The sequence below is a fragment of the Gossypium arboreum genome, chromosome 11 (genome assembly GCF_025698485.1).
Source record: "Gossypium arboreum isolate Shixiya-1 chromosome 11, ASM2569848v2, whole genome shotgun sequence".
Classification (NCBI taxonomy): Eukaryota; Viridiplantae; Streptophyta; class Magnoliopsida; order Malvales; family Malvaceae; genus Gossypium; species Gossypium arboreum.
The window spans coordinates 130,843,492-130,865,999 of record NC_069080.1 but is presented as its reverse complement, the minus strand read 5'-3'; the positions used below and the strand labels follow the sequence as shown (position 1 = coordinate 130,865,999).

At 32.8% G+C, this 22,508-nt stretch overlaps 1 protein-coding gene across 1 annotated transcript; it reads right to left on the bottom strand.

The window, feature by feature from the left end:
* Positions 1-4,086: 4,086 nt before the first annotated feature.
* Positions 4,087-18,045, bottom strand: LOC108481511 (probable leucine-rich repeat receptor-like serine/threonine-protein kinase At3g14840). The gene is given in 28 exon segments (XM_053021410.1): positions 4,087-4,624; positions 4,724-5,135; positions 5,201-5,297; positions 5,396-5,962; positions 6,008-6,064; positions 6,146-6,197; positions 6,448-6,827; positions 7,201-7,351; positions 7,454-7,691; positions 7,787-7,997; positions 8,078-8,196; positions 8,380-8,520; positions 12,199-12,385; positions 12,528-12,919; positions 13,096-13,142; positions 13,220-13,255; positions 13,358-13,410; positions 13,880-13,951; positions 14,254-14,320; positions 14,406-14,480; positions 14,558-14,629; positions 14,724-14,795; positions 14,929-15,000; positions 15,212-15,283; positions 15,410-15,448; positions 15,450-15,479; positions 17,569-17,740; positions 17,821-18,045. Coding segments are annotated over 28 exon segments (4,512 nt in total). The 5' UTR covers positions 17,912-18,045.
* Positions 18,046-22,508: the final 4,463 nt, after the last annotated feature.

The window sequence follows — 22,508 nt, the reverse complement described above, 5'->3', positions numbered from 1 at the left end:
TAAAAAAGGATTGGTGGCGACTCCCGTTTTAATTCTCGTTTTTAAATAAAAGTCGACTCCTTTTTCAAAAAAAAAAAGGTTTCGACAAGCTTTTAAGAAAGACTTTTCATTTTTCAAAGGATTTGAATGTTGTTTCCATAACATGTATTTTGACATTTTTAGAATTTAGGTTTTAATCTTGTTTTTTATATTCTTCTTCAACACAAGATTTGCGAAAGCCTCGAGAGATTTTTTCTCTTTCTTATATGTTTTAAACTTATTTAAAAGTATTTCCAAGATGGAGGAAGTTTGTTTATAATAGAAGATACAATGATCATTTCATCCATTTTCATATCATATTACTTAATTCAATATTTTTTCAACATTATAACATTGTTCTATAACATAATGGCTATCAATTATTTGATAATTATTGAAACGACTAACAAGAAATTTCTTATTTGTAGCATCTTCAGTCATTTATCTTGTCTCCGAGTTGTCCCATAGCTTCTTAATGGTGACTTCGTTTTGGTAGGTGTCAAATAAACCATCAGATAAATTATTCAATATGTCGCCTATGAAAATGTAATCAACATTGTCTCATGTTTGCCTTTCTTGAGTTGCAGCAACATGTTTGTTTTCGGTCTCTTCTGATTTAAGAGTATCCAAAATAAATGCAATCTTTTCCTGCCATCGTCAGAAATTGTCACAATTAAACCAATAATGTTTGACAAAGTTGAAAGCCAAACTCCCTTAGTGTTCCACTTTCTTGTGTTGTAGTAGCCATCATAAAAATAATAAAACTTTAAAATTGTTAGTACAGAACTTCGGTGAGGAAAATATCAAACACACAAAAGGAACACAAACAATAACTTGAACAGAAAGAAATGAATCAATAGGTTAAGGCTCCAATGTGTGTATTAAGTCACTATCTTTAATGTTCTATTCGCTCCCACCTATAATCAGTGTGCAAATGAAGCAAACCTCGAAGATACAATGAAATTTAATGACTATTTATGTTTTGCATTGACGAAAGTAGTTCACTATGCAGTGAGCAGAGTATAACAAGAAAATTAATTTCTATAAATAATTTATACAGTTATTCTTTATAAAACAATCTAAGAATAGTAGAAGATGGGGAAGAATAAAAAGAAATGAAATCTCACCCCTATTTAATTATAGGAATTCTCATGTCTCTTCTTAGGGACATAACTTTCAATAGATGTCTTTTATGAATAATCACACAGAGACATAATTATTCAACTAATATCTCTTAAATATATATAACTATTAAAATAAAAGATACAATTATTCAAATAACATCTCTTAAATAAACATAACTATTTAAGTGATAAAATTCGCATATTTAAAAGACATAACGATTATTATAAATAGTCATAACCCTTTATAAATAACAAAAAATTATATTTTTATTATTTACACCATGTTATTTATAGTTATTGGACTATTATAAATATTTAAAAGTATTTCAATAAATTGTGAAATTTTGGTGAATTGAAACTATTGGCCTCAACAAATGATATTTTTTAAATTGAATGTCACTTTTTGTTTTTTGTTTTTTTTAATGTACCAAATTAAGCCTCGGTTTTAAAGGAATTCAGACTTTCTGGGGAAAAACCAAATAAGAGAATTATACAAATTATTTTCTAATTTGCTGAATCTCCATTCTGCCTGTTAGATTATAGTAAAGAAGAACTAAAAGAGAATTATGATCAAGAAGAATATAACTTTCTTTTTATCTCTTGACTGCTGAATACATCTCTCATTTAATAGTGAGCATGAGCTAATATTATTAACAGCTAACAGCTAACTGACTTAACAACCTATAACGGTCTAACTAACTTATCAGTTATACTAATATTCTCCTGGTCTTGTAAGAAAAAAAATTTTGTCCTTAACCAACATTGTTACTAGCCAAAACTCGAAGTGCATGGCGAAAAGTGGCAAACTGCTTGGGCGTGATGGGCTTGGTGAGGACATCTGCAATTTGTTTTTCAGATGGAATAAAATTAACCTGCAGTGTACCATCAAGGACCTTCTCTCGAACAAAATGATGGTCAATTTCCACGTGCTTAACTCGAGCATGATGCGTAGGATTTGCAGCCATCGAGACAGTAGAGGTGTTATCACACTAGACCACAGGGAGTTGACATAGGGGTATGCTGAGCTCCTCTAACAACTACTTGACCCACAGTAACTCAGACACACAATTGGCTAGGCTCCGATATTCAACTTCAGATGAGGATCTGGATACAACTGATTGCTTCTTGGAGCACCAAGCAACAGGATTCGCCCCTAAGTAAACAATATAACCAGTGGTGGAGCGTCGATCGTCAAGGAAGATGCCCAGTCAGCATCAGAATAGCAAACTAATGCAAACTATCCCTTTGAGAAGTATAGACCATGATCTAAAGTGCCAATAATATACCTCAACACTTGTTTGACGGCCTTCCAATGAGACTCACTTGGAGAATTCATATACTGACTAAGTTTATTAACACAAAAAGACAGATCAGGTCGAGTGATACAAACATATTGGAGCATACCAACAACACTGCGATACAGATGTCCATCAGTAAACAAGGGACTGCCATCAGAAGCAACAAGCTTAGGGAGGTTCACCATGGGAGTTGGTGTAGTGGACGCTCCTGCCATCCTAGTCTTATGAAGGATCTTAGTAATGTATTTCTTCTGACTCAGGAACAACCTCTGAGGAGTATGACGTACAGCAACACCCAAGAAAAAATTGAGCTGGCCCATGTCTTTAAGAGCAAACTTGAGATGAAGTTGTTGAACAACACTATCAATTTCCTTACTAGAACTGCCTATGAGCACAATATCATCTACATATGCCATAAGGAACAAATGACTGTCTGAAGTGGTTTGAATGAATAACGAAGGGTCAACCTTTGATGCATGAAACCCAATCTGACCAACCAAGTACTGTTTGAGCGTTTGAAACCATGCCCGAGGAGCTTGCTTTAAGCCATAGAGAGCCTTGTTGAGCTTACAAACCAACTTTTGACCATTTGGACCTACCTCTTCAAATCCAGGCGGCTGAGTCATGTAAATCTCCTCTGTCAACTCCCCGTTGAGGAAAGCATTATTGACATCCACTTGTCTCAATGGCCACCCTTTCATGACCGTAACAGCAAGAATGGTTCGAATAGTAGCTACTCGAACTACAGGACTGAAGGTATCTTGAAAATCAACTCCAGCATGCTGTGAGAAACCTTTGGCAACCAAACGAGCTTTGTACCGCTCGATAGAACCATCAACCATCTTCTTTACTTTAAATAGCCACTTGCAACCAATTGCTCTTCTGTTGTTTGGTAGCGGACAGAGGCTCCATTTGCGATTTTGAAGAAGTGCATGCAACTCATTATATACTGTATCTTTCCAAGATTCATTGGTCATTGCTTCATGGATGTCAGCAGGTGTGTGATCAGCAGAACTCTGTGCTATACTCATATAAGCTTTAGGTTTAAAAATCCCTACTTTACTACGAGTAACCATAGGATGAGAATTAGGTGGAACACAGGCTGGTGGAAGTGATTGGTTGCATTGATTGGTATTTGAGATGCTATGAACAGAGGTTGGTGAAGAAGAACATACTGGACTAGGAAATTGTGATTGGGATGCAGCTGACAATGAGGGCACTGATGGTGAATAACTAGGAACAGTTGGTGGGTGAGTATTGGATGGGGAATTTGAAGATAAAACAAATAAGTGAGAGCTAGTCTGGGATGAAGGTGATTGTGGGACCAACTTTGAGGTGACGGTTTTAAAAGGAAAGGCAGTCTCATTAAAGGTGACATGACGAGACACATATACCTGACCATTACTATCTTGACACCGGTAGCCTTTGTGCAACGGAGAGTATCCCAAAAATGTGCATGGTATGGATCTAAATTGTAATTTATGAATGTTATAGGGCCGGAGATTAGGGAAACACATGCACCCAAAGACACGCAGAAATGAGTAGTTTGGAGGTACTGAAATAATTTCTCATATGGTGAAACATGGTCAAGAGGATAGGAAGGTAACCTGTTGATAAAAAAAAATAGCACTGCTGAAAGCATCATTCTAGTAGGACAATGACATTGCTGCATGGGCCAGCATAGAGATACCAGCTTCTACTATCTGTCTGTGTTTGCGTTCAATAATACCATTTTGTGCAGACGTATAGGGGCAAGCAAACCTATGCACAATTCCATGTTGAGCCAAGTACAACTTCAACACTTGAAACTCTCCTCCCCCATTCATTTGCAAAGTTTGAAGTTTACAACCCAGAGTGCGTTCAACTTGTCTATGAAATTGAGTGAAAACAATGAGCACCTCAGATTTCTTCTTCAAAAAATAAACCCAAGTATAACACGTATATGCATCAGTGAATGCAACGTAATAGTAAAAACCATTAGAAGGGACTGGTGCTGGTCCCCAAACATCCGCAACAACTAATTGAAGGGGAGCAGTATACTTTGTAGAAGATTTCGGAAATGGCAATTTATGCTCTTTACCCAGATGACAGGCAATACAATGAGACAATTCATTAGTTGAACCAAGAGGTACATTACAACGAACTAGAGTCTTTGCAAGTACAGTTTTGCAAGGATGTCCTAACCTAGCATGCCAGACATTTATAGGAACTGTCGAACTTGTTGTAAAACACTAAGCTGGGGCGAAAGGCAATCTACCGTGAGGTGAGCCATGTAAGTGCAACTTGTAGAGACCATGATGAACGGAGCCTTGATGAAGTACCTCCCTGGTGTTGAGATCATGTACCCGACACTGTGTAGGAAGGAATTCAAAGATCACCTGATTGTCTTTTGTGAACTTGGACACGGACAATAAATTCTTTGTTATACCAGGTACAAACAGTAAAGATCTCATGTATAATGGTCTCGTACGAGTAAGTAGAGAAGACTGACCAGTAGATAAAACAGGCAGAGCAGCACCATTAGCAACATACACCTTACCTGGGTTGTTGTAGGAAGTGCTTTCACCCAGTAAAGACGGAGAGTGAGTAAGATGATGGGTAGCCCCAGAATCTGGATACCAATTATTGTCACTGACAACTTCCGGAGTCGCAATGAGAGCTTGAGAGGTAGGCACCGAAGTAGTCGCACGACAGGCTGTGGAGTATTGACTAGAAACGAATTATGCCAAGTAGGTGCTGGAGTAGGTGAAAAATACCAACCTGATGAAAGGACAGAAGGAGCAGTTGAAGGTGTCACAGGGGATGAGTGAGACCAAGGCACTATAGGAGATCCAGGACCATACACGCAAACATTTGCCTGTGGTGGAGGGGGTTTATAACTCGCACTCTTGTATGATGCATCAAAATGATAGTAGCAACGGTCTACAAGATGACCCTGCTTGCCACATAACTGACACTGAAACATGAGCCAAACGAGCGACCACGCCCATGACCTCGAGTATTGGAGAGAGGCCGATAAGCTGGTGAAGACGTAGTGGAATCAATAGCTTGATGAGTCACAACGTTGGCTGAGCTAGGAACGTCAGTCATGAGTATCTGCTGACGAGCTTCAGCATCAAGTAGCATAGTAGTTACACTCTGTGCATTGTACGAAACTAGACTGGCAATTATTATTGTGATTACTGACTCATATTCAGATGGTAAGCCATTGAGAATAGCAGTGAAGTGCTCATGATCACTAATGGCCTCTCTACAACTAGCAAGGTTATCACAGTACCCCTTAATCTTCATCAAAAAATCTTTCATAGACAAATCACCCTTATGCTGAGAATGGAGGGCACGTCTATAAAACATTAACCTAGAAGTAGTTTTGCTTCCATACAGACTTACAATAGCATTACATATTTGAGCAGAAGTATCCATACCAATAAGATAAGGAAGAACAGTTTGACTGACGGAAGACAGAAGCCATGAAGCAAGTGCACTATCTTGCTGTTCAAACTTAACAAACTCAGGATTCTCCTAAAGAACACCATTAGCATCTGGAATGAGGGAAGGAGGAGCAACTGTGCATGTATCCAAGAACTGCTGAAGTTTGTAAGTCTTGATTGCCAAAAGAACTTGCTGATGCCATAACAAAAAATTAGTGTCATCAAGAATAACACTTATTTTCTTGGTAGAAAAGAACCTACTATCAACACCTACATCAACAAGAGAAGAAGTCATTGCTGGAGTAGCGGAGTGTGCAGCTGACGGGCTGGAGGGATGAGACATGAGGAAACAAAAAAACACCAGGAATCAATGGACCTCTGATACCATGTTAGATTATAGTAAAGAAGAACTAAAAGAGAATTATGATCAAGAAGAATATAACTTTCTTTTTATCTCTTGACTGCTGAATACATCTCTCATTTAATAGTGAGCAGGAGCTAATATTATTAATAGCTAACATCTAACTGACTTAACAACCTATAATGGTCTAACTAACTTATCAGTTATACTAATACTGCCAATATCCAGAAGTCAAAGTAACTGGATAAAGATCAACAGCAGAAGTAGAAGTGGTCCATAACCCATCAACTGACATACTCTTCGTTTGACTAATATCTGTATCATCTTCTTCAGGTTTCCAATACAACTTTTTCGTAGTCTTAGCATTCATTTGATGATTTGAAGAAATGCTTGTATCTGTGAGGTATTCCTGAACTTCAGCCTTGCCTTCAAGCCTGCTTACCACTGAATACAATAAAGGCCTAGCTGAAGCAGTAGGATTTGTGCACAATAGTGCAATGTTGATCATTGCCATCACTTCATCTATGTTGCAATCTGAGCCAATCCTTGTATCTACTAATTCCAACAAGTTCCCATTCTCTTTCCAAACATGAGCCTATAGAACACAAATTTAATTTCCACATTCAAATTCATTTAATAAAAAAATGAAACTCAAGCTGACAAATGCAAAAGCTTTCTTTTTCATGTATATAAAGTACTTGTGTCTTTTATATATGATATGTGCTTGACATTCGATACATATTCGAATATGGATAGAGGTATAATCATTCATATGTATGATAGCTTTTATTAAAAGCTTTCCAATGAACCCTTGAAGAGTAGGACAGTATGAATTCAATCATTAAGGACCATGGAGCAGGAATGATGTACATGTGTTGGATACGAAAATGTATTCAATATATTGAAGAAAAAAAGTTCTTCTAGAAAAAACGAGTAAGAATGGAAGAAAGAATGGTAAGTTAGTTTACCCATTCAAGGAGAACGAATGGTTCTTACTTTGGGTAGGTTCTAGTGTTGCACCTCCCACTAACAATTTCGAGAGCCATTATCCCAAAACTATATACATCTGCTTTCTCTGTCAAACGACCATGCAATGCATATTCAAGAGCCATATAACCACTGTAAATTTAACACCATCAATTAAATACAGGTTTCATATCAACCATTTTTATAGGTTAACATCAACGAATACAGTGAGAATGAATCTGAAAAGAGACTTACTAAGTTCCTGCAATTCGGGTACTAATATGGGTGTTATCTTCTTCATCAAGCTTGGCCAAATCGAAGTCCGATATTTTAGGGTTTAGATTCTTATCAAGCAACACATTAGTGGCCTTTATGTCCCTATGCACAATCTTCAACCTTGATTCTTCATGGAGGTAAGCTAATCCTCTTGCTATCCCTATGCAGATCTTCATTCTTGTTGGCCAGTCTAATGTCAACTGAGATTCTTGTGGACCTTTCCATTACCAAAATACAAAGAAGCTCAGTTATATGTATTTACGTACTTCTCATTCATGTTAGAACATGTAGACATTTGGATGAGGATTGTACCAAATAATGCACGAGCAAGGCTATTGTTTTCCAGGTACTCGTATATAAGCATTAGTTGATTTCCTTCAATGCAACATCCATACAACTTTACAAGATGAGGGTGTTGTAGAGCTGAAATCATGCCAATCTCAGTCACAAACTCACAGTCTCCTTGCTTAGATCGAGCTGATAGCTGCTTAACAGCGATCATAGTGCCATCTGCTAGAGCGCCCTGCATTTGAAATGAAAAAAACATGATTACCAGGTTCCATCATGAACAATTTCCCTGCAGAAAGTGTTGCATACGGTTACCTTGTAAACGGGACTAAAACCACCTTCTCCGATCTTATTAGAATCATGAAAATCGTTTGTAGCAGCTTTAATTTGCCTTAAGGTAAAGGAAGTTTTCTGCAACTCTATACCTTTTAGATCTGTGGAACATGTTAAGCCAAATATAAGGAATGACCGGGTTTAGATTGCTATCACAAACGTGTTTTCAGTCACATGACATATGATATTAGGATCAATTGTGACGAGTATCAGTAGAAAAATGACGGTGCGGCTGCCATACTCTTTTATATGTAATAGAGTATAATGATATTATGTCTAAATACCTCGTTCCAATGTACTCTTTTCTCTTAAACAACCATTCCACCAAAAGATGCCTAAAATCACTGAAGCAGCAAACACTGCTCCGCCCACAATATCGACCACTGCAGCTGTCGCGATGCCACCGGTCTTTGACATTGGTGATCCTACTCGAGGTCCACCATCTACAACAATATAACATAGTAAATAATAGCAAAGATGACATGAAAATCTTGGTTGAAAGCATTATATATACTGTTGGGTTTTTGACACACTTTAACCGGGTAAAGTAAGAATTTCAAACAGAGCACCGGTAGCAACGTATTATACCCGGATAAAATATGAAGGAAAAATGCTTGGAGTTCAAGCTTTTAGCTACTGTCAAGAATGAAGAACAGAACTTAGAAGTTTTTAGAAGGCAAAGAAAGATGGAGCATATGGAAGAAAATCTGATAATTTTCATTCATTTGAAATATTGGCTTAAAGCCATTACATATACCAGTCATTTGGCTGGTCAAAAGATCAACAAATCCTTTACCTAAACACTACCTAACTTCACTTATTACATTGGAACTTACAAAACTAAACTTGTACACTTAAGTAAAGTTGGTCATAAGCTCCTACATCATCAAACTACATCAAATGTAGGCTTAAACTAAGTTCAAAATGAACTAGATTACAAAAGCATAGTTAAACGGTAACAAAATGTAACTGAGACAGAAAAGAAGCATCAACCCCTTCAGTTGCATGTATTTTACCCGGGTAACTTGTGTGTATGAATTCTTGCACATACTTTACCCGGATAACTTATGTGTATTTGTTCTTGCGTGCTTGAATCTACATGGGCTACATATCCACCTTTGTTGCTGCATGTGTTGCATGGCTCGGGCTGCTTCTTGACATGTTGGAAATTCACATGCTGCATGCAGGCCAATTTCCAACACTCCTCCTTGGCTTGTATGCTGCAAACTTTTGTTCTTTAAGCATTCTCTAATGATTTGGTTCACTAAATCATTTTTCTCATCTCCTTTTGCTTCCAAATATCTTTGAAGGTCCTCGACCATTTGCTTCAACTCTGATTTTTTATTCTCTATTTCATTCAGTTTTTCAGATGACTTTTGTTTCTTTCTCTCAAACTACAATTCCAGTTTTGGTTTCTGGATATGAAGAGATTCCAGCTGCTGCTGCAATGTTTTTGCCTCATCCATTAACCTCTGTACTTGATTTGATGCTTCATCAGCTTCAAATGCAAAATTTTCTTTCAACAAAGCCTTCTCAGCTTGCAACGTCTCCTTCTCTAATAGCAGATTAATTTCCTGAGCAGTCAAGTTCTTCATACCAGACAATGATTCACTGTTATCATCCTCAAGTTTCTTCGTGAGAATAAAAATTTCTTTTTCTCTCTTTTCCAACATTATTTCAAATTCTGAAATGCGGGATTGGAGTCCTATATTTTGTTCTCCCAGTTTTTCTGCTTCACTTGCTTTGTTCTCTAACTGCTCCGCTATATCTCTGTTAGTTGCTTGCAATGATTTCAACTCAAGTTTCAAGCTAGCTACATGTGCCTTTAATTCTTTTATCTGAGCAGATGATTGGTTCCCATGCATATCATGCACCTCTTTGAGTGTCAAAAATTTCCTTTCTTTCTCAACTGAATTAGTGAAATTTTCAACCGAATCTTCTTTGGTTAGCTGAGCCACTGACATGTAGTTGGCATGGCTAAGCCTCTTGTGACACAACTTGGATTCATCTACAGCAGCTGTGTAGGCACTATATGGACTCTTATTCCAGTCCACAATAAAACTTTTTTCATCATAGCTATGTCATGAGATTGGATCCACTAGGATCACTAATCGAGCATTCTTTGCCTTTGAATACAACTGAATAGCCCTTCTCAAGCAGTTGAGCAATGCTAAGCAAATTTCTATCAATTTCAGGCACTAACAAGACATTTTTAACAAGTTCGGTACCTGTAGGAGTGCTTATCAGCACATCTCCTTTGCCTTCAACTTTGATGAAGTGTCCATTTCCGACCTTCACATTTGTTTTGAAGCTTCTGTCAATTAACTTAAAAATGCTAGCATCAGGGGTCATATGGTTTGTGCAACCACTGTCTATCAACCATCCATCTGTAGCTTTTCCTTTAACAGCTGAACAAGAAACTGCAAAAACTTGTTCTTCTTGGTCATTATCTTCTTCTACTACTTGAGCTTCAGCTCTTGGCTGCTGGGGTTGGTTGTATCTTGGTCTGCCTTTGTTTTTGCAAACCCTTTCTACATTACCCATCTTCTTGCAAAATCTGCACTGCACATCAGGATATCTTCCTGCACCATCTGCTTTAGGCTCGTTTGACCAGGTATTCTTGCCTTCGTAGGCAGAGGTGCTCGAGGTAGACTTGGCTTCGGCTTGAAAGGCACCTTCTTCGTGCTCCTCCTGTCTGCTGGCCCTCCTTTGCTCTTGTGCATACAGAGCATTGATCAGCTCTGTTAAAGAGATGCTGGTCAGGTCCCTTGAATCCTCTAAGGAGGATATTTTTGCTTCATACCTTTCTGGTAAGGTAAAGAGCACTTTCTCCACAATCCTTGCCTCATTAAAATGCTCACCAAGGAGCCTTATGCTGCTTACTACAGCCATAATTCTGTCTGAATACTTCTTGATAGTTTCCTCTTCCTTCATCTTTAAGTTCTCGAACTCCCTTCTCAGGTTCAACAACTGCTGCTGTCTTGTCCTCTCAGTACCTTGGAACTCCTCCTTAAGCTTGTCCCAGGCCTGCTTTGGAGTCTCACAAGCTATGATCCTGGTGAAAATAGCATCAGAAACACAGTTCTGAATGCATGACATAGCCTTGTGCTTTTTACTTTTTTCTTCAGAGTACTGCTTCATTTAAGCCACTGTTGGATTTGCTCTCAATGGTTCTGGTTCAACATCTGAGTTAACTACCTCCCATAGATCAAATGCCTAGAGGTAGGTTCTCATCTTGACTACCCAAATGTGATATCCTTCTCCATTGAAAACTGGAGGTGCAGCTGGTGAGAAGCCTGATGAAGCCATCGTTTTTTTTAAAGTTTGCTAGAACAGGTCCCTTAAGAATGCAGCTCTAGATACCAATTGTTGGGTTTTTGACACACTTTAACCGGGTAAACTAAGAATTTCAAAGAGAACCTAAGAAGAACGTATTATACGGATAAAATATGAAGGAAAAATGCTTGGAGTTCAAGCTTTTAGCTCTTGTCAAGAATGAAGAATGAACTTAGAAGTTTTAGAAGGCAAAGAAAGATGGAGCATATGGAAGAAAATCGATAATTTTCATTCATTTGAAATATTGGCTTAAAGCCATTACATATACCATCATTCTTTGGTCAAAAGATCAACAAATCCTTTACCTAAACACTACCTAACTCCACTTATTACATTGGAACTTACAAAACTAAACTTGTACACTTAAGTAAAGTTGGTCATAAGCTCCTACATCATCAAACTACATCAAATGTAGGCTTAAACTAAGTTCAAAATGAACTAGATTACAAAAGCATAGTTAAACGGTAACAAAATGTAATCGAGATGTAAAAGAAGCATCAACCCCTTCAGTTGCATGTATTTTACCCGGGTAACTTGTGTGTATGAATTCTTGCACATACTTTACCCGGATAACTTATGTGTATTTGTTCTTGCGTGCTTGAATCTGCATGGGCTACATATCCACCTTTGTTGCTGCATGTGTTGCATGGCTCGGGCTGCTTCTTGACATGTTGGAAATTCACATGCTGCATGCAGGCCAATTTCCAACGTATACATGTGCTATAACAACAACATAAAAAGAATATTAAGTTGAATTGAAAACCTACTAAGTTCGAAAATAGATATTGCTGAGATAAGAGGACCGTAAATGATTCCCTGAGGCATAGAAGTAGTCCCTTTTCCTGCCCATCGGAAACCAATCTCCAAAGTGCCATCGGTTACAAATATAGTAAATTCTTTTACTATTGGTATGCCTATCCCTCCTGCTGATTCTTTAATATTGAAATCCTTCAACTCCTACTTTCCCTGCAATTATTATCCGTTCCATTGAACCTTACTTTCCATGCAATTACATGTCATAAAGCAATATTTGTGCATATACATAAAAAATTCGACACTCCCCCGAATCAGGATAACATACTAACAAGAATGATACTAAAAATAATAGCTGAATGTAAACATCAAATATGCGTCTTCCCAAGCTGCTATAAGTTTGATCATTAGTGAACTGAATCTCAGCAAAATGGAGGTTTACTCTATAAGTTGAATTGGCGAGACAAAAAAGATAGTATGTCAAAGAGGTAGGCGCAAGCCTTGCATTTCTGTAGAGTTCTGCACCGTCACCACTGATAGAAACTTGTCTATTGTCAAAAGCTAAGACGTCGTCCATATGGTTTTCGTCTAGGAAAACCCCGGTGGTACTAAATGCCCAGTTCCTAGTACCTTGTTGAAATGTCGAAGGCCCAGTTTGATTGTTATCGGCATCATAATCGATGCCATTGAATTTTGTTATTTCACCTCCACAGTTTATATGAACAGAGTGCGAAACTGAGGAATATAACAACAGTTTGGATCAGTCACTCGACAAAAAAAATTAAGACAGGATGAAATTATTTTTGTATGTCTAATTGGCCATTCGCTACCTGACGATTGAGTAGTGTATCAGATATAAATCGATATTAGCATAGATGAAGTGTACTGTAAAGTATGAAATTTGTACTTACATCCTGCTGGGCAGGTAGTTTGGCTTCTCAAACATGGAACAATTCCTCTGATTAAACAATTAAAAAGCAAAGCCATTAAAATCTCAGAACTTAGTTTAATGATTGTTGTTGTCTTAACACTTACGAGTTATTAACTCTTGCAATGCTTGAGAACAAGTTCCTGCAGATCCACAATCAACTACAAATATTATGTATATATAACCATTTACAATAAAGATCCACTAATGATGTTAGATGAGAAACTTGTCATACATGATATTACTTTGTTGGCAGCCTGTTACACCTGTGTCTGTGAAGTTGTTGTATGAAAGATCGCTGCAAATAGAATAGTTTAGAATATTATTTTCATTAAAAATCTTTATTAAAATCTTGATATCGGCATAATCTTATTTTGGTTAATCAAAGGAATTCAACATTAAATAAGAACTGAATCTTACATATTTTCCTTTGAATTCAGTATCCATGAAGGGACTTTTCCAGTAAAATTATTTCCATTTAAGAACCTAACAAAAAGAAATCATCAAGTTTTTCTTTTTATTTCCATTTGTTCCAAAGGAGTGTATACATAAAAGAAAAGGAAATCTACACTAAAATTAAAAACCATATCCTTACAAATAATTCAAGTTATCAAGAGTAGAAAGATTTTCTGAAATTTCTCCCCCGAGTCTGTTGAAACTGAGATCTCTACAAGAAATTATATAAAAATGATATTAAAACCACATGTTATCTCATAAAAAAAATTCAAATTAAACCCTGACCTCTCAAAACACTAGATTATACTTACAATATCTTTATGGATGTGAATGTCCCAAAAGAAGCAGGTATCTCTCCAATGAGATTGCAGCTCCTCAACATCCTGTAATTCAATCGCAAAATAATTCCATTGTTTTTTACTTTTTTTAAACTCCTCAATATGACATAACTCTAATAAATCTTTGCCTTATTTCAGAGTTCATGCTTACAGTCTTTCCAATTTAGGCAAATTGGCATCGATAAGCAATTGTGAAAAAGATGTATCAGTTCCATTCAAGTCACTAATTATTCTGTACAGCAATATCCAACAAACAGATACAATTATAAATAAGGATTTAATTAGCAGCTTTTTATCACATAGTGTTGAATAATGTCAGTATCTTGATGGTTAAGATCGGTGCTTACATGTATGTCAAGTAAAGTAACATTAATGGATGGAATTGGCCCAATCAAACCACTTGCCTCCATATATCTGTCATTAAGAAAGATGGATTCATTTAATTGAATAATAATAGACTTACAAAATGCATTAAAAATGTTATAATTAAAATTCTCACATCTGTTCAAGATTTTTCCAATTTCGAAATATAAACTCAGGAATGTGTCCTGTGAAGTTGTTGTCACTAATCCGACTGTTGAGAATACAAAATAATATATAAAACATATCATATGAAATAAGTTAGTAAAAATGAACATTAGAATTGCTTACAACTCCTTTAATGAAGTCAACCTAGCAAATGTTTCAGGTATTTTTCCAGTGAAATTGTTGGAACTAAGATGCCTGAAAAAACCAGAAAATATATTTTAAATAATTTATATAATAAAAATACTGCATATAATGAAATGAAATTCAAAACAGGAAGAGACTCTCTCACAATCTCTCAATATTGGATAGATTCCCCAGTGCTGCAGGCAAAGTTCCTGAAAGACCATTGTTCTCAAGGATTCTACACAAATTTTTTTCAATAAATAAAATTAATTATCCATTAGACATTTAGTAAAAATATGAAAAAAATAATAATAATAATCATGAAATGATGATATATTATATGTAGTCGAAGTTGCTATAGTCTAACTCACAAACTGGTAAGATTTCTGAGATTTGCTAACTCTGCTGGGATTTGACCAGTTAATCGATTTCCAAGAAGAGAACTGAAATACAACACATTTGTTGCATTTAGCAGCATTATTTTCTATAATCAAAAGATGAAGGATTGTATGTATTGTTTCTACAACCATGATGAAAGATATGTAAATATATATATGTGAATAAGTGCACATTTTTACATACACACACAATACGGAAAGACACAGAACCATCACGGAAGGCATATATAGATAGACAATGAGGAAAGAAAAATACATGCTGATAAGTCCCGTAGAAGAACCCCATTCCGGAGGAATGGTGCCATTAAGATAGTTTCGAGTTAGGTCACTGTAAGAAATAGTTTTAAAACAACAAATTAGTAGATATACATATATAGTTAATTAATTGATCGAAAGTTGATAAAAAGAAATAAGTTTAATATATCATGAAAAAGAACTTTGAAAACGCCCTTACATTTCTTGCAGGAAAGGGAGATTGTTCAAGTTTAGTGGGAGTACCCGAGAGATTTTGAGCCTTGATCACTCTGATACAAACAAAGTTTACGTTTTAAGTGACGATATCATCTTTTTAACCTTGATTAAAATTGTATAATATTCACTACTTAGTAGTATAAATTATTATTTTTTAAGGGTCAAGTTAATTACGTAAAAATAATTTGATGTTGTTTAATAAATTCTTGGGTTCAAGTGTTCTGGATAAATTAGCACCAGGAGTCTATTGCTTAAAAGTATAATCTCACTCAACTTTGGAAATAATTAATACTCAATGTAATTAGAAGCAAGATTGAAGTTAAAAATTGTTGATAAAGTCTTAGTTTAATTGGTATTCGCATTGTTGCTAATGCAAAAAAATGTGGGCTCAAGTGCAGTTGAACGTATTACACTCTCATGGGTTATAAGCAATTTTAAACATGATAAAGCAAAAAAATTTTAACCTAAAAAGGCGAAGCTTCTTTTAAAAGAGAAAAAACCTTAAAAGCATTTTTTTCATTTAATCAAGGATTAAAAATTTTAAATTGAATGTTTTATTTTTAAGAGTTATTAAAAGTAATATTCTCATTTAATTAAACAATTATTATATGTAAATTTCAAATTAAACTATTAAAAGAATATTTATGTTACAAAATCTTATCAAAATGATACAAATCGAAAAATATATGCGAAACTTTAAATTAAAAAATTAAAAATTAAATTTTAATAAAAATTTAATTACATATTTTAGTTAAAGATAATGTTAAAATTAAAATAAATTTTAAACAATAAATAACCCCATAAAAAAACGTAGAGATGAAATTATAAACATACTTTTTTATATCTAAATCTTACTTTAGTATATATATTTGATATATATATATATATATATAATATGAGTAATTTATATAAAATTTTATACATTTTAAAACTTAATTCAAAATATTTAATAATAAATATAAATGTAATTACTTTCCTTACTTTTTAATCATAAATAGTATAACAAAAATAATATATTTAACTAAATTATAAATATATTTAAAAATACTATAAATATATTTAAAAACACATGGCATTTATATATACATATATATTATTTAACAACAAAGTAAATGGATATTAAAGAAAAACAGTAAAGTAAAAGGCTTCGATTCCCAGAAAAACATAGATAATAACATTCAACTACCATTAACACATGTTTTTAAGTTTTAATTTTCATTAATTATTTAGGATTTTTTGTATACAGTCAGATTTCTCTTTAATAATTATATTTTATAATAATATTTTATTATAACAATAGAATCTATTATTTTTATGTTTTATTATTATATTCTATAATAATCATAAAATAAAAACTACACTATTTACTAATTTATTTTTTAAAACTTCTTATCTTAAATCTTATTAAAATTAGTTCAAGGTGAAATAAAAATAATAAAATTTAGTTCAGATGTTGTTTGAATAAATTTCTAAAATTTTATATAAAATATATTATTCAGATTTTATTAAACAAAAATAATTTTTAATAAATCAAATTACATTAATAAACTATTCATTAACGTTTTTGCTTACGATTTTCTTAGTTAGTTTAGATATTTGTCAGTTCATTATCGATATTCAAACTATACTTTTTCATCGTATTTTAAAGATATTGTTTTAAAATTTTATATAAAATATATTAATAAGATTTATTAAATTAAAATATTTTTAATAAATGAAATTACATAATATAAATATTGCTGCTTAATATTATTAATATATTATAGTTTTTAATTTGAAATTTAAAAATTTAAATATTATTTGAATCTCAAATATTATTAAGGTATTTAAAAATTGTTAGATGCTCATAATTATCAACTTTATATGACATCCAAAGTTTTTGGTAAATAATTATTATTGTTATAGAATAGATTAACCGCATAATATCATGTCTTAAACACGATAATTATGTGCATATGTAATAAAGTACGTTCAATTGATATCATCTCATATTTGTTCAATGTTGAATTGCATATGCTCTCTTTATAAATTTAGATCATATGATTAAAAACCATATAATCCACAAACTAATCTAACAAGTTTCTACAGAATACGATGGTGCATAAATTTTCTTTATATATATATATATATAAATATGCTTACATTTGGACGACATGACAAATAGTGTTATTGTTGAAGGAGCAATAACATACAACATTATTAGCATAATAGCGTGTAGATTGGTCTACCCAACCATGGCGTTGACTGCATGGATCAAAACCAAAGTCCCACTCTGCCTTCCCCAATGTTTTACCAATGCTTTTCAAAGCTTCCACTATAACAAAAAAACCAATAAGAGAAATTTACTAAAAAAATTCACCAAATTAAGGATGGAAGCTTAATGTTATGAGTTACCTTCATCTTGGGCAAGTGTAGCTCCATTTGTAAGCGTCGTAAGGCAACAAACTATGAATATTGACCCCAAAACAAGTCGAAGAAACAACATATTAAAGGAATATATTTTTTTATTTGGATTGATATGAAATATGTTGGACTATGAGAGTTGGAATTTTCTTTGAGACGTAGGCTATATATGAAAGTTGGAAAAATAATTTTCTAAAAGGAAGTTGGAAATTTCTTTTAGATAAAAATGATTTGGCCGCCTACGGAAAATAAAAGAAAAAAGAGAGGTAAAGTGAACACTAAAACAAAGGTTCAATTATTGTACTGTGATTGGGTGTTTTCGTATGACTTTGCAAATGAAAATGCTTTATCATATTAGCTACTTGTAAAAAGAATTTCTTGCATCGGAATTTAATGAAATAGGGATGATTGATTCATTGATTATATGTATTAATTAATATATTCAAACATATAAATACAACCTAGTATGTATAAACAACAAAGTATACATATAACATACTATTTACTAATATATATTTAGTACTCAATATTTTTGTCAATTTAATCTTTATTTTTTAAGTTAAATTTGACCAATAATCTTTAAAGGGTTAATTATTTTTTTAAAAATATTTAGTAAAATATTAAAATTTTAATAATATTGATATGATTTACATGCTATTTTTTTAACTTGATATGAATGAACAAAAATGGGCTGATATGAATGGAAAAAAATGGGTTGAAAGATTGGGTTTTCATAAAGGTATTAAACTAGGAAAGTTGGAAATTTCTTAGAGAGGGTAGACTATGAAAAAGGTTCGGTGTTGCATTGGAATTTAATGAAATGAGGTCCAAATAAGAGACAGGATTAAATCAGTTTTTATTTTTATTTTTTATTGTTAAGTAGATTAATTTAAAAATAAGAATAAATTTTTATTTTTATTTTTATAATTAAAAATTAAATTAACCCAATTAATTATAGTGCATAGTATAATTCCAGCGACTCAAGTAAGAGGATAGGGATAGGGATCGGGACCTTTGACAGAAAGCTTGTTCAGACAATTGACTTGACGACTTTATAGCAGGAAGACGGTAAATAGCCAATTATTATAATAATTCTATATAAGGACATGTGCCATTAATTTAACAATTTGGTAGGGTGTACTTAGAATTGAATCAAATTAAATCAAATGAAACATTTTTGAGTTAGTTGAATTTATAAAGTTTATTTTTTGAAATTAGATTTAAATTAAAAATTTTAACTGAATTAAATCAAGTAAAATAAAATTTAAATTAAATTGAATAAATTTATTTAAGTTAAATTAAAAAAATTAAACCTAATCACATTTAAATCTTGTAGGTAATTTGACTAAATTTTAAATTAAACAACATATATTTTTATATTTTATTTTTACTCATAAAGTTATCATCTATATACTTATATATATAAAAGGACAACGACACATGGACAACCACTCATGCTCCTTTTTTCTTTTTTCATTTTACAAGATGGTTCTTTTAATATGTCTAGATTTGAAATACTTTAATTTTTAATATAAGTTGATCTTTATATTTTTATAGTGTTATTAACTAGTCTAAATAGTCAATGTAATTAATTTTTCTTGTATTGTAGTAACCATCATGAAAATAATGGAACTTTAAAATTGTTAGTGCAAAACTTCAGTGAGAAAAATCTCAAACACACAAAAGAAACACAAACAATAACTTGAACAGAAAAAATGAACCAATAACTTAAGATTCCAATGTATGTATCAAGTCACTATCTTTAAGGTCTATTTGCTCTCACCTATACTCGGTGTGCAAATGAGTTTCAAACAAACCTCAAAGATACGATGAAACCCAGTGACTATTTGCGTTTTGTATTAACAAAAATAGTTTAGTAACCACTAAGCAGAGTATGACAAGAAAATTAATTTCTATAAATAATTTATGCAATATTTCTTTATAGAACAATTTAAGAATAATAGAAGATGGAAGAAGAATAAAAAGAACTTTTGAGAACTTTTTTTGGTATATGATCCATGTCGTAACCAATTTTTTGAAAAACGGGGATCGACCTTGGATTTTGAAAAATGAAAACGAAAAAGGGAGTCGCCACCAATCTTTTTTGATGAGGTGTGATCGGATCACCTTAAATTAATCATTTTAATAAAAGTTAGGATTTACTAAAATGATAATTTTTAGTCTGCGAAAATCAGAAAACGAGTTCGGGAGTCGGTTACGCACGAGGAAGGATTACCACTCTCGATACGTCCAAAATTGGTACCTAGTTGATTAATTAATGTCTTAGTGTCAAAATTTTGAAAACTTTGAAAGAATTTAAAATACGATCCCTCTTTGTATTAATGCTAATTTAAAAATGATTGGATAAGTTAAAACGGATGTTAAGGACTCTCTCATCTCGAAGTAATAAAATATCATGCCCAGTAAGTTAGGACACGACATCTCGAACTTTGAGACTGAACTCGCTTCTTATTTAAAATTAATGTATTTTAACTTCTTTTTAAAAGGATATTCGGTTAGTTAGGGTGAACGAGGAAAATCAAAATCCAGTAAGTTAGGGCACGTTTCCTCGAATTTCCGAACACTGAATATTGCCTTTATTTGCGAAAAATCTTATTTCGAGATAACAAAATGTCGTACCCGGTAAGTTAGGGCACCACACCTCGTATCTCCGAAAGTAAGCATTTTTAAGATTCGTATTGCAATTTAAAGGAATATTCCGTTATTTGGATTAAATGAGAAAAATCGAAACCCAGTAAATTACGGCACAATTTTCTAGAAACTCCAAACACGAAGTATCGCTTTTTATGAAAGAATCGATTTTGGAGTCGGGTAAAAGGTTAATATAACGTAAATGTGTGATAATGAGATAAAGAATGTATAAACAAATATAAATTTCGGTATAAATGAGCATAACAGAATAAACATAGATGAGGACATGAAGGATAATGATAAAAGCAAGAAAAATCATGAATGAAACGAATAAAAGGAAATGATGAATAAGCTAAGAAATACTGCAATTAAAAAGAACTAGTAGTAAATAAATATTGTGTAAAAACGATAGTATAGCAATGATAATATTAATAGTAGTAATGCAAGTAATAAGTACTTTTAAAGTTTAAAACGATATATGAAGATATATATATGCATGTGTATCTGTAAATAAATGATATGTAATGTAAATAAGGAATAAAAACTAAATAAGTGTACTTAAAAATACTAGGTAAAAAATATGATAATAATGATGATATAAACAACAATATTAAAATAAGATAACAAGCAACAATAATGAAAACAATAAGTATAATAATAAATATAATGATATAAAAAATAAAATTTTATAGAAAGTATACATATATATATACATGTATAATGAAGTATATGCAAATATTAATAATAAGTATAATAGAGGTAAAAATAATTATAACATGTACGTGATATGATATTAAGAAATATAATATAGCATTAAGAATGTATACTTAGTAAATGTGCTAGGAATAAAATAATGATAAAGATAACCGTTAAGAAAAAATAGATATAGTAATGGTATATACATAATAATAAAATGCAATATTAAAAGATGTATATATATAAAATGTATACATAAGATAATATTAAAGTATTTACATAGTATATACATATAAGAAATAATAATAAAACAACTATTAATAATATTATAAAAATACACATATATTCGTTTAAGATATATACATATAATAAAACACATGCTAATATTAATAACAAATGTAATAAGGGTAAAATAGATATAAATATAACAATACATATAACATAGTATTAAAATATACGTATAATATAGTATTTAAACATGTATGTATATGTTTGTTAGGATAATAATATAAAAAACTATAAATATATGCATGAAATACAAATATATAAGTATTAAATGAAATTACAAAATGATTCTAATGATAGTAAAATATACTAATAATAATAATAATAACAATAATAGTAAATAGAATAAATAATATTTAAAAAAAAGCTAAAACGGTAAAATAATATAAAAACTAAATTAAGTCTAAAAAGGGACTAAATTCGAAACAAAGATGAAGTTCTGGGGCCAATTTAGAAAGAAACATAAATAATAGAACCTCTTTGAACACGCGTGTGACCACAGAGGGCCAAAAGGGCAATTTCCCAAGCCCTTAAAACGACGCCTCAGAAGGGAGGACCGAATCGCAAAACATGATAAATTCTAGGCCAATTTAAAAGAAACAAAAACCTTATTGCAAAACATATAAAAAGCGTAAGGGCCGCGCGCACAATTAGCCCCTAAGAGCAAAAACACGCGGATTCTGAGTGGGTAGGGTCGGTCGACCCGATCCAAGGCAAAACGACGTCGTTTTGGGGTTAAAAGGCAGCCCCCAAAACGACGTCGTTTTGGAAGGCCATAAAAGGGCCACTTTTAGCAAAAAAAAATCATTTGTGCTGCTGAAGAAAAAAAAAGGGGGGAGAGAGGGGGAGGGTCGCCGGACCTCCGTGCGCCGCCGTCGTGCGGTGGCCGGAATTCCAAAAGGTGTGTTTTTTTCTCTTTTTTTTATATTTTTTTTGTTTGTAATATATTTATTTATGTATGTAAATAGATTCGAAAAGGAAAAAAATAAAAGAAAATTCGCCCTAGGTTTTCAGGTTTGATTGTAGTATACTAGATTCTTCTGATT